This window comes from Octopus bimaculoides, chromosome 4, assembly GCF_046866305.1.
Source record: "Octopus bimaculoides isolate indiv1 chromosome 4, ASM4686630v1, whole genome shotgun sequence".
NCBI classification, from domain to species: domain Eukaryota; kingdom Metazoa; phylum Mollusca; class Cephalopoda; order Octopoda; family Octopodidae; genus Octopus; species Octopus bimaculoides.
In genome coordinates, this window is record NC_142931.1 from 59,885,136 (window position 1) to 59,897,736 (window position 12,601).

The following is a 12,601-nucleotide window of genomic DNA, read 5'->3' on the forward strand; positions in this document are numbered from 1 at the left end:
GGACTTTTCATTCCACTCCTCTTTGAAAGTGCAGAGCTGGTGGATAATTTATTTATTGGAAATTTCAACAAACATCACCATTTGTAGCCAAGTTCATTTCTCTAGAGAAGCACACAGGGATGCTATTCACACATGCACTTGGAAACATGTTAGGGTTGGTAACAGGAAGGGCATCCTGTCATAAATAATTTGCCTCAACAAATTCCATCAGACCCATGCAAGCACGCAAAAGTGGACATTAAAACAAAACTACACACACACATTCAAGCACATGGTGAGCTTTATACAGTTTCCATCTACCAAATTCGCTCACAAAGTATTGGTCAGCTCAGAGCTATAATAGAAGACACCCAAGTCTCATCCTGTGGGACTGAACTCAAAACCACATGGCTAAAAAGTACACCTGATATATATATGTGTGTGTGTGTGTGTATGTATATATATATATATATATATATATATATATATATATATCCGTACCCCACAGCAGAAGTGTTAAGACTGATCCTTCTGGTTGTGTAATGCACCCATGCAGTGTTTCGTAAAAGCCTCCATGCAGTCTCATGTAAAAGCATCTATACAACGTCATGTAAAACCATCTATGTGGTGTCATGTAAAAGCATCTATGTTGTGTAGCATAAAAGCACCCATGCAGTGCCCATGTGGTGCCACATTAAAGCATCCAGCACACTCTGTAAAGGTTGGCGTTAGGAATGGCTTCCAGCCACAGAAACCAAATCAGACTGGAATCTGGTGCAGCCCCAAGCCCCCACCCCCGACTTGCCAGTTCTGGTCATCCCATCCTACCCATGCTAGCATGGAGAATGGACATTAAATGGTGATGACGGTGACAGAGAGGAAGAGAGTGAGAGAGGGGTACACACAATGGTCTTCCACATAGTTACTGTCTGTCACATTCACTCACAAGGCAATTTGTCAGACTGGGAATATAGAAGACGACACTTGCCGTAGATGCCACACACTGTAACAGATGTCAGAACTACATAGTTTAAACGCAGCCTGTTGAAATGCCTGAACTTATTAGTTTACTTTCTAAATAATTCTTTTTTCTTATGCCACATAATGTATATCATATATATTTATTTAGTGATTCATATAGCAAGTTTTGGTGGTGGTGGTGGTGGTGGTGGCATTGGCAATGACGACAACAATCATCATTACCATCATCATCATTGCCATCTTGTCATATAGCTTGTGGGTCTAACTTTAGTTCTCAGTTACAACTGTTTCATATATCATCATTATCATTTAACATTCACTTTCCATGCTTGGCATGGGTTAGATGGTTTGCCTAGAACTGGTAAGCCAGACAGCTGCTCTAGCTTCCAGTTTGTTTTGGCATGGTTTCTACGTGTGGTTGCCCTTCCTAATGCCAACCATTCCAATAGCTTAATGGGTGCTTTTACGTGCCACCAGCAATGGCCACAATTACGACTACGATTTCACTTGGTTTGACATGTCTTTTCAGCACAGCATTGCCAAAGGTCTCAGTCACTTATCATCACATTGTTAATAACCTCAAAAATGCATGAACATCACACACTCACATTTTAACATATATGAAACTTAATGCATCATCATCATCATTTGGCATCCATTTTCCATACTGGCATGAATTAGACAGTTTGACTGGAACTGATAAGCCAGATAACTGTACCAGGCTCCAGGCTAGTTTAACTTAGTTTCTACGGCTGGATGCCCTTTCTAATTGCCAACCACTCCAAGAGTGTAGTGGGTACCTTTTACATGTCACTGGGATTGATGCCTTTTATGTATCACTGTCACAGGTGCCTTTTGCATGTCACTGGCACATAAAAGGCTACATGCATAATAATGAGCATTTTTTTTTGTCATTTATAATCTCTTCATGAATCATAATCAAGCAGATTGATTAAAGATTAAATCTAGTATGTCTAGGACTACATGATCCAGTGTCTTTTCTGTATTAAGATGTGTGTGGTTTGAGAGAAATTTGGTTGCTGTTTCTAGCAGGCCAAGCAATGACTAGGAGGCTCCTTTGATTGACTGTATTATTGTTTTTGTTTTCTCAGTGAACTGAATCAACAACCTTAATTTCAATACCCAGTTTGAGTCACATCATCCTATTTAATAACTATCCTTTTTAGTAGAAATCATTATTATTGACAAATTGGTAGAATCTTTAGAGCATCAGACAACAAGCTTTGTCGTGTTTGTTTCAGTTCTTTATATTCTGCTATGGTCAACTTTTTCTTACAACCTCCTGGGTTGATAAAACAAAATACCACTCAAATGCAAAGTAAAGTACAAGTCAAATTTGGAGAGAGGGAAACAGTCACTATAATGAACTGTTCTCCTTTCCACTAAATTTGTGACTTGTACCTATGTTAGAAATTATCATTATTACCTTCGCTAAGGTAGAGGTATTGTTTCCAGTCGCGTTTGTTTGTTTGTCCATGGACAAGATATCTCAAGAACTGCTGGATGGATTTGGATGAAACTTTCAGGGATGTTTGGCCTTGTGACTGGCATGAACTGATTAGAATTTGTGATCAATCCGGTACCGGACAAAGATTTGGGATTATTTTTCCTGTTTTTTTTTACTTAATTTTTTTGAGAGCAGTTGAGTTTCTTTCAGATATTCTCACTTTTAAAAATCATCTCTGGCTAATCGTTGAGAAGACATTGGTGTTGCCTTGGCAGAGGTTTGTGCTCTCTGAATGCTCTTATTATTATAATTTTTGCTAAGACAGTGAGCTGCCAGAATCATTAGCATGCTGGACAGAATTCTTAGCGGTATTTTGCCCGTCACTACATTCTGAGTTCAAATTCCACCAAGGTCGACTTTACCTTTCATTCTTTCAGGTTGATGAAATAAGTACCAGTTACACACTGGGGTCGATGTAATTGACTATCCCCCTCCCCCCACCAATTTCAGGCCTTGTGCCTATACTAGAAAGGATTATTTTTATTATTGTTGATAAAGTTGTTCACACCTGGACAAAATGCTTTGCGGTATTTCACCTACCACTACGTTCTGGGTTCAAATTCCACCAAGGTCAACTTTACTTTTCATTCTTTCAGGGTCAATAAATTAAGTACCAGTGAAACATTGGGGTTGATGTAATCAACTAGTTCCCCCCTCCCCTCAGATTTCAGGTCATGTGCCTATAGTAGAAAGGATTATTATTATTATTTAGGCAGCAAGCTTGCAGAATCATTAGCACTCCAGGCAAAATGCTTAGCGGCTTTTTCTCCATCTTTTTGTTCCAAGTTCAAATTGTTTCAAGGTCCACTTTGCCTTTCATCCTTTCAGCATCAATAAAATAAGTACCAGTTATGCACTGGGGTCATTGTAATCGACTAGCCCCCTCCCTTCCAAATTCCAGGCCTTATGCCTGTAGTAGAAAGGATTATTGTGATTAATATGATTAAGGCAGCAAGTTGGCAGTCGTTAGCATGCTGGATGAAATGCTTAGCAGTATTTCACCCATTGCTACGTTCTGAGTTCAAATTCTGCCGAGGTCATCTGTATCTTTCATCCTTTCGGGGTCAATGTAATCGACTAGCCCCTCCTCCCAAATTTCAAGCCATGTGCCTTTAGTAGAAAGGATTATTATCATTATTATTATTATTATTATTATTATTGACCTGGCACAATCGTTAGCACATTGGATAGAATACTTAGCAGCATTTCTTGACGTTCTGAGTCCAAATTGCTCCAGGGTCAACTTTGCTTTTCATCCTTCAGGAGTCAATAAAATAAGTACCGGTGGTGCACTGGGGTTGATATAATCATCTACCCCCCACCCCCCAAAAAAAAGTTTCAGGCCTTGTACCTATAGTAGAAAGGATAATTACTATTATTGAGCTGGCAGAATTATTAGCACATCAGACAAAATATTTAGTGGCATTTCTTCTAGCTAATTATGTTCTGAGTTCAAATTTTATCTCAGTCAACTTTGTTTTCCATCCTTTCAGGAACAGAATAAGTACTAGTTGAGCACTGCTGTCCTTGTAATCAAATAATCCCCTCTTCCCAAAAAGAAATTACTGGCCTTGTATCCAAATTTGAAAACATTATTATCATCATCATGGCTGTGGATTGGCAGAATCATTAGAGTTAGATGAATGCTTTGTAAATATTTCTTTCAACACTGTACATTCCAAGTTCAAATTCTACTGATGTCAATTTTGCCTTTCTTCCCTCCATGGGGCTAAAATGAAGAACTAGTCAAGTCCTAGGGTAGCAATTTTGAGGAGAGAGGTTTAATCAGTATTATTGATTTGCAACCTTCATTCAAAATGCTGGCCTTGTGCCTAAATTAGAAATAATTCTTATTATTGATGTTGTTCTGTTTAGTCAAAATTTAGTCTTTTGATAAATAGAGCTTGTTCAAATAAATATTAGACTGAAATAAACACTGGAGGTTGATGCAGTCAAATTATTGCTAAACATATTTTTGAATTAATCATGTGAATAGACAAATGGGAGATGACACTAAAGGTACAGAAAATCCAATGTACAGGTGATGATAATGACAAGAACAACATCAGCAACAAGAATAATTGTACAAATGACTTCTCAACATCTTTTTCCAACCAATATGTGTGTATTGTCTAATAAGGTCCTCAATACATGATCACCTGATTTATGTAAGACATGTTTGTTTTATTTTTATATTTTTATCTGTATAGGTAGTCTATGGACAGTTCAGCTATGTTTGGAACCATTAGTGGAAATGATTCCCAATAAGGTAAAAGAAAATTTTTTTATCATTTTGATAGTTTATTATGTTATTTTATTTGTTTGTGACGAGTTATTTTCTGAAGTTGAACTTGATTTTCTACTGTTATTTTTTCCCCCTGCCATGTTTTGTGATTTTTTTTTCCCATGTAATTAATTTATTTTTGAGTCATCTTCCGGTGTTGTGTTACTCTGTTTATGCCTGCAAACGTGTGTACATGTATGTATTTGCACAGCTAAACCATTAGATTTAAAACCATAATGATACCTTCTAAAACAACCAGGCCTGTCTAAGTAATTTGAACTTGTTTAATTTACATTGTTAAAACCTGTCCAACCCATGAAGATGATGATGATATACATGAAACAGAGATTTTATATAGATAATTATTGACTCAGGACTGATAATGTGACCAAAAACTTGATTTTTGGATTTTGTTTGTGCCATAATCTCGTTAATTTCCCTTCGAGCCATCTTTTAACTGTAGTTAGAAAACTTGTGTAAAAGAAAAGAAATATTGAAGGAGAATAATGCTGGAATGAAAATATTTGAGTCAAGTATAAGCATAGCTAAATGGTCTAGAAATTTGCTCTGCAATTATGGGATTCCATTCTGAATCCCTCTTCCTGGCATGTTGGGCAAGTGTCTGTTATTGACAAGGTTTGAGTGCAATTGGTTAGGCAAAAAATAATGTGGAAACCCATTGGATGTAGTGTATCTGTGATTCAAAGGGTCCAGTCTTGTCCCACATAGTTATGCCAATCCACCTGAAACCACCTTTCAATGATCACCCCACCACCTGCCAAAAACAAACTATCCATTTTGAAATGTTTATATTTAAATTTAAACCTTTCGCTTTAATTTTATGTAAGAACCTTCAGTTAAATTGCAGTGAACATCATTATCTTACTTCCACTTTCCAGGCTGGTATGAGTTGGACAGATTGCCACAGTCCAAGTCAGTTCTTACTGGGAGCACTGCACTCATGAACAGGCTGGAGAATTATACGTTTCATTTTTGATTTAGTTTCTACAGTTGGACATTCTTAGAGACAGTTGGACATTCTTAGAGTATCCTAAGTGCATTTTAACATAGGACTAGTGCTGTGCTAGGGAAGTTGTCATATCCCTAGTGAAATAAGACTACAGGATTCTCTCAATGATATACCATCTTTCACTTTCACCAACCACTTTACATTGTACTGAGTGTATTTTTATCACGGCACCAGCACAAGTGAGGTTGTCATGTCTCCACTGAAACCAGTTTGAAAGGACTTCTCCATCATATGCTTTCAACTTTTGCCCACCAACCGCTTAAACCGTTCTGTTTGTATTTTATCACCAGCTTAACCCTTTTAGTACCAATCTACTGAAAACTGATCTTACTTCTTATGTTACAAACTTGTTACTTTGAAGTGATATAAATTGTATCAACATTTCATATTAGTTAATATTCCAAATTCCATCTTAATTAATGACAAAGTTATGTTACTAAATTCTTCGTTAAGTTCAAAATTAATTGAAGTAAAGTGTATTTCAATAGATATACAGTAACAAAAGGGTTTAAAAAAGAAGTTATTTTACTAACACCCTTTAATCCTTTAGCATTTAACCCACTTGTATCCAAATATTCTACTTACTTTATGTTCAAACCAGCTAGATCTGTCCCCTCACACCTACCCTACAATGTCATTCGAAAAATAAGCAACCATATCATCAAAATCTCAAAACTATAAGATAATGTGTGATTAATTCAAAACAATGTGAATAAAAAAGCATTGCATTAAACAGAATAATGAATGATAGAGGATTAAATCTTGATTATTAAAGAATAACTAATTTTAAAAAAAAAACATATGAATAGTGTATTTATTAGAAATAATGGCAATTAAAGTATTATGGATGCTCTTGTCTGTGGAATACTCAACCATTTGCACATGCTTCATTGAGTAGATAGTTTCGCTGATTGAACAACTAATCATTGCCACTGACAGAGGGCTGACTTCAGAATAGAAGTCAGACTTTAGAATAGAAAACATTGCAAATATGACATGTCAACCACCTCAGTCAACAGTATTGACACAGTTTTGACAATTATTTTCTGCACTATTTCTCTCAGTTTGCTTTTGATAAAAATATAGTTTAAATTTTGTCGTGGAGTTTTTGTTATCCCTCCAAAAATATTTTGACAAAATTCATTGTGTAATAGCAGCTCATTAAAAGCATTTAAGCGCACCTGAAAACTATACCTACCCATTCTTACAAAACAACCTGGTAAATCTGGGTGTATCTTAAACTTTGGTGTGTATTAAATTACCCACAAATAAGTTGACTTGTTTGAATGTAGTTAGTAAGTGTAAGCAACCTATAAATTGGGTTTATGACCCAGTAGTTTTATTTGTTTTCATTTCTGAGAGCTGGCATATATTGGATATTGGAACAAGTGAAAAATATTTTTATATCATATTTGTCTGTTACAGGATAGTGGTGGGAGGGAGTCAATACATAAATGATAGCAACAAAAATGTAAAGATGGCTTTTGAATTGGAACATTTAAGTGATATGCTTACTAAATGTCTCTCCATATTTTTGTAATTCCAGTTGAAACTGATAGAGTTCTTAGTGTTGCGGAAAGACAGCAAATTGGTATTATTGTCGGTATGTCGACAAATGTTAATTCCTGGCCACCAAGCTACTCTTGTCACAATCGCACAAATTTATGATATGCTAAATGATGTTTATAAAAATTATCAAGAAGCTGAAACACAATATCTTGTACATGTAAGTAAACATTTTTCTTCAGTTGCAGTTGTAATTTTGCATTGTCAATCAAGTGTACATTTAATTTTTTTTTTTTAAGTTTATTTGGGTGGTAGGGTAGTGTTTTATTTTAATGACTTTACAAGTTAGTCACAGCCAATACCATTATGACCTTTGCAAGTCCTCTTTGTCAGGTGAGACTGATGTGGTTGATATTCAGTTACTTTAAAAATGTGTACATCAACAGCTACAAGGAAAATGTGGGTAGAGAGACTCCAGAAGGAAAGGCAGCTGTGTCTTGTTAATTTGGATGGAGTGGGGTATGCAGCTAGTTAGTCCAGATTAAAAGAAGCTATTGGAATGGTGGTGCAAGAGTTAGAGAGAGAAAAATCTGTGTATCTGTGAGCATAGTGGTTGAAGCCTGTTGGTGAATGAATCTTTGCCAGTTACCATATTTTCTGGCATACAAGTCTACATAGTGTATAGTGTAAACATTCAAATACTGTCACTGTCTTTCCAAACCCTGCTATATTTCAAAGTCAACTTGGTATGTAAGTAATCCTACCATTTTGGTGCTAAAAGATTCGATTTGTATGCTGGAAAATACAGTGACTGACTTGCATTGTTTTTAAATTCTTAAGCTGTCATATTTGTTAGTACTTGTTATTGAAACTAGTAACTCTCTTCAAATCCAATTTATGTAAAAGTACTGGACTAACTAGTATTCACATAAAACTTTCCTGCAGTTGTTTTGGAGAACATGCATTCCTCAAGTTTGCCTCAGTTTTCATAGATGACCACAGATTCAATAAGATTTAAAGAAGATAGTAGATTAGTTGCAAAAACCACTTTTTCTACCAATCTGCAAATCTTCCGTATTACTAAAAAGAATTCTTAAACTACTCTACCATTTCTAGCATGATAAAATGAATGTCAAACAGTAAAGAAAGAAAATTGATTCTATTTTTTTATATACTAGCTTAGGTTGGATAGTTTTTGTGATTATTCATGTTTACATAAATTATTGGAGATAACATATGTGTTTGAGCAATTTTTATTTACATATGCAATGGTGTGAAACAATTCTAACAAATCAAGCCTGTGACTGTAATTCAATTGTTGATTGTAATTTTTTCCATTAAACCATAAACAGACTTTGGAAAGATGTAAACATGTCCTTACCCATTCCCCAACCATCTGAAGTTAATACTCTGATAAGTGTTCTGAATTCTGATAAGTTTTCATCACACTAATGTAAGGAATAAATATTCAGTCTTATTTCAAAATACATAAACACATAGATATAATCTGTGTTTTCCAGTTTTAAAATCTGTACACCATATCTCTGCATGTTGAGGTGACTAAATAAAATCAGAATTACTTGATTTGGTGTTGTTGTTTGAACATCGATGATTTGGCACAGCTGGCTGGACATTGAACCTGTTTTGGCAACAGTACGTTTTGGTGCTGGAAGCAAACACACACATACATACATGTGTGTATAGAAATATTCACATATAGATAGTGAGAGGGAGAGAAAGAGCAACATTACAATTTATTAATTGAACATAACTGACATAAGAACTCTCCCTCTGCTCACACACATAAACAGGAGAGAGACTGAAAGAAACGTTAAAACATCTGATGTCAAATAAGTCAGCATTGAATCAGCAAAAGCCAAATAAGTGGCACCAAAACAGCTGTTCCAAAATGTCTCAAGCCCTAAAAGGAGTGGCAACAGGGAGAGTATTAGGCCATAAAACACTGCCTCAAAATGAGAACCATGATGAGTGTGATACAAAATGGGAAATACTATCTTGGAGTCATATTTGTTATATGATTTTTCTGGGGAAGAAACATTCGCACACACACTGCAAGACATAAGTATGCATCTGTGTATGGGCAAACACATTAAAAAATCATAAACTGTTAGAACTGACTGACAGTGTTGCTTCAGGTCAGATTGACTTCACTTGGAAGCCTGTTTAGTTACACTTACTGCCTGTTGTTCATCTCTGTGAATTGACATGTAATTTCCTGAACAGAATCTAGAGGTGGAGCCTTCAATCAGAATAAACTAAAATAAGAATGTTTGCAAACAAGTGATAACAGGAAATAATATTTGTTTTTATTGGAAACTGGAGCAAAGGTTTAGTTGGTTATAGTAGAGTAAAATGTACACTCATAGGATTTATCCAAGACATATTGTGGCATAGTTGTGTGTGTATAAGCTGAGTTATTGTTGTTTAACCCAAAGTCGTCTCTGATCAGACACATCTATAATCAAAGGTATTCTATCCATGAACATCCAATCTTGTTATCTCAGACATAGTGCATCAAGAACTACATTATCTAATGAATCCTTCCTTTTTCTAAGATAGACTTAGTTTCAGAATTGATTGCCATTTCTCGCAGGCTTAGTGATCACATAATGATTCCTTCATTAACTTAGGTTCTAGATTATTTGCGTAGTCGTGAACTTAATCTTAGGGAAATGTTGATTCTAAGATTCTAACAAAGGAATTTTTTTTTTTATATGATTACATAGTTGAAAAGTATATTGGATATTTTTTGAAATATTAAAAAAGGAATCTACTAAGTAGTTTGTTAGCTTATAGTTTTTTTTTCTTCTTTTTTTCTCATGTTTAGTCCGTTGATATCTCCAGCCGGCCTGATCCATATCAACGTTCAAACAAAGTGATATTAGACCAATCTGATATGTATACACATGTTTTTTCAGTCTTTGAAAATGCCAAGGTTAGTAAATATTTTTTTCAGTTTCTCTCTCTCATTATAAATGCACAAATTATATTTTTCTCATATAACCCTATTGATGTAGATTACAAAAGGCAATAGGAACCAAGATGATTTAGGGACTTACATAATGGAATGGCTTTTCTTTCCCATTGTGTTCTGCAGGCTCACTGTAGATTTGAACTTGGTGTAGCAAGATAATGAAGCTCTTGTCAGTTTTACAGTGTTACCACTGCTTACAGTCACATGTTTTCCTTAGTTGGTAGTACCTCTTTACAGTCAAATGGCCTGTTCCCTATGAGAATTGTCTTAACCACAGACAACTCTGTGTAATTGGGAGGATACAAATTACAAACTTCTCAACTGTCTTCCTGGTGCATTATCAGCTCAACTGCTCAGATACATCAGTGGTATATTGAAGGAGTTGAAATGACAAAAACAGTTATGTTCTAAGTTATATTCCTCACAATTAACCCATTGTCTGTCCAGAGCATTTTCATAAGTTTGTCCTATATGTCTATGGTTTTTTTTTTTTTTTCAGACTTTTAGTTTACCCTTGTTTCATACATTGAGTAATAGAAAGCTTTCCATTCATAAGTCCCAAGTTACTCTAGTGGTTGGACAAAATTGGGAATGTATACCATTTATGTGATGTATAGATCCCAGGGAAATATGTCTTGTGTATCACATGTGATATGCAGGATAAGTATAGGTGATTGCCATAGTCATGTCAATCACCTATACTCTTCAATAATTTGTAATCTTGATCCAATGTTATAAATCATTATCAACCATTGAGTTAAGAGTTAGGAGTCAAATTGTTAGCCTACTACTGGAGGAGTTATTGTCTAATATTCCATCATCAGCACTACACTATGTCTCTTATATAGATACTTAATCCCTGCTGATTCATTTTACATAGTTATAAATAAACATCAAACAGAGGTAGATCACACAACTGCTGCTGCATAAGTTGCTGTTGAAATTACAGATATGTGCTCAAATCCTCTTTCGTGAATGAATCAGATGTATCATGCAAGAGAGAAGACAATGGTAATACAGACTTGGGGTTCATATGGAGGACGATGACTACAGAGTAAAGAAAAAACAGTTGATTTAAGTAGGGAGAATTTTCAGAAGAGAAAGACATGGGAAGAAGTGATGAAAGCTAATCTCATTAGGCTGAACCTCTCAGAGGAAATGATAAAGAAATACAACAAATGGCAAAACACTATACTAAAGAAAATTCATTGTTGCAAGCATGTAAAAGTAGATGTAAAAATGATGATGCTAGCTCAATCCATTTAGTTGTAAATAGATATTTAAGGAAGCACAGTTCATTGGTGCAAGAGGCAAGAGATAGCATGTAAATTGATGAGTTGCTTCGTTATTTTATCATATTGATCTAGTCCATAATTACTCACAAAAGAGCTAAATACCATCAATAGAATATCTTATCTAAGACATGTTATAGAAACAACTAAAGATTCAAAGCAAAATATAGCAATTGATTTTGTTTTGAAAGTACTTTGTTCATATTATCTGCAAGGGTGGTCAGGTGAGGATTTGTTGTAATTGTTGCTGCCATGTAGGTCTATTTAAGAAAAACAAACTTGTGTAATTATCTACATGATGACCCTCTAATACAGCACTTCTTAAACTATGGGTCACAACCCTAAATGGGGTCACGAAAATTAAATTCAAACACTTGAATTTCATTTTATATGTTATTTCACAAATGCATACTTAATACCTAGGGTTGCAAAAAATTTTGTGATGAAAAATGGGGTAATGAATGGAAACAGTTTAAGAAGCGCTACTTTAATATATAGTCCATTCAAATCTGGCCATAGTCAACATTATCTTTCAGTTTTCGAGGATCAATAAAATAAAGTACCAGTTAAGTACTTGAACCCCTCCCCTAAATTCGAAGCCCTATATCTGTGGTAGAACTCAATATATACCCCATTTTGCTTTATTTTCTCTACAAAGTTCTCCTAAATGACAAACTGGAAATAGCAGTTAAATGAAAGTAACTACATCGTTTCATGTCCAATTCCATTGTACAGCATCTTGATAAGTGTCTTTCACCATAGTTTGAGTCAGTCAAAATCTTGTAGATGAAATCTAGATGGAAATTGAGAGAAACCCATGAGTGAGGCTCCTGTTTTCACTTTCAAGTGGTACATTTAATCCATCACTCTGTTTAACACTACTACCAACTGGCTCTTGAGATGTCTTTAGTGGAGTCCACTATATTTATAAGCATCCAGGCCAGGCCTCTGGTCTCATAATTTCCTTCACCAGTCTGAGACCCTACAAAGGGTTATGGGTATGCTA

General features: G+C 35.2%; 1 protein-coding gene across 2 annotated transcripts in view; it reads left to right on the plus strand.

The window, feature by feature from the left end:
• The window catches only part of LOC106881798 (regulator of MON1-CCZ1 complex), a 98,355-nt gene that overhangs the window by 35,808 nt on the left and 49,946 nt on the right, over positions 1-12,601 (plus strand). For both annotated transcript variants that reach the window (XM_014932308.3, XM_014932309.3), the window contains 3 exons: positions 4,699-4,757; positions 7,349-7,528; positions 10,157-10,264. In XM_014932308.3, coding sequence (XP_014787794.1) covers positions 4,699-4,757; positions 7,349-7,528; positions 10,157-10,264 — 347 coding nt within the window. The remainder of the gene's footprint in view (positions 1-4,698; positions 4,758-7,348; positions 7,529-10,156; positions 10,265-12,601) is intronic.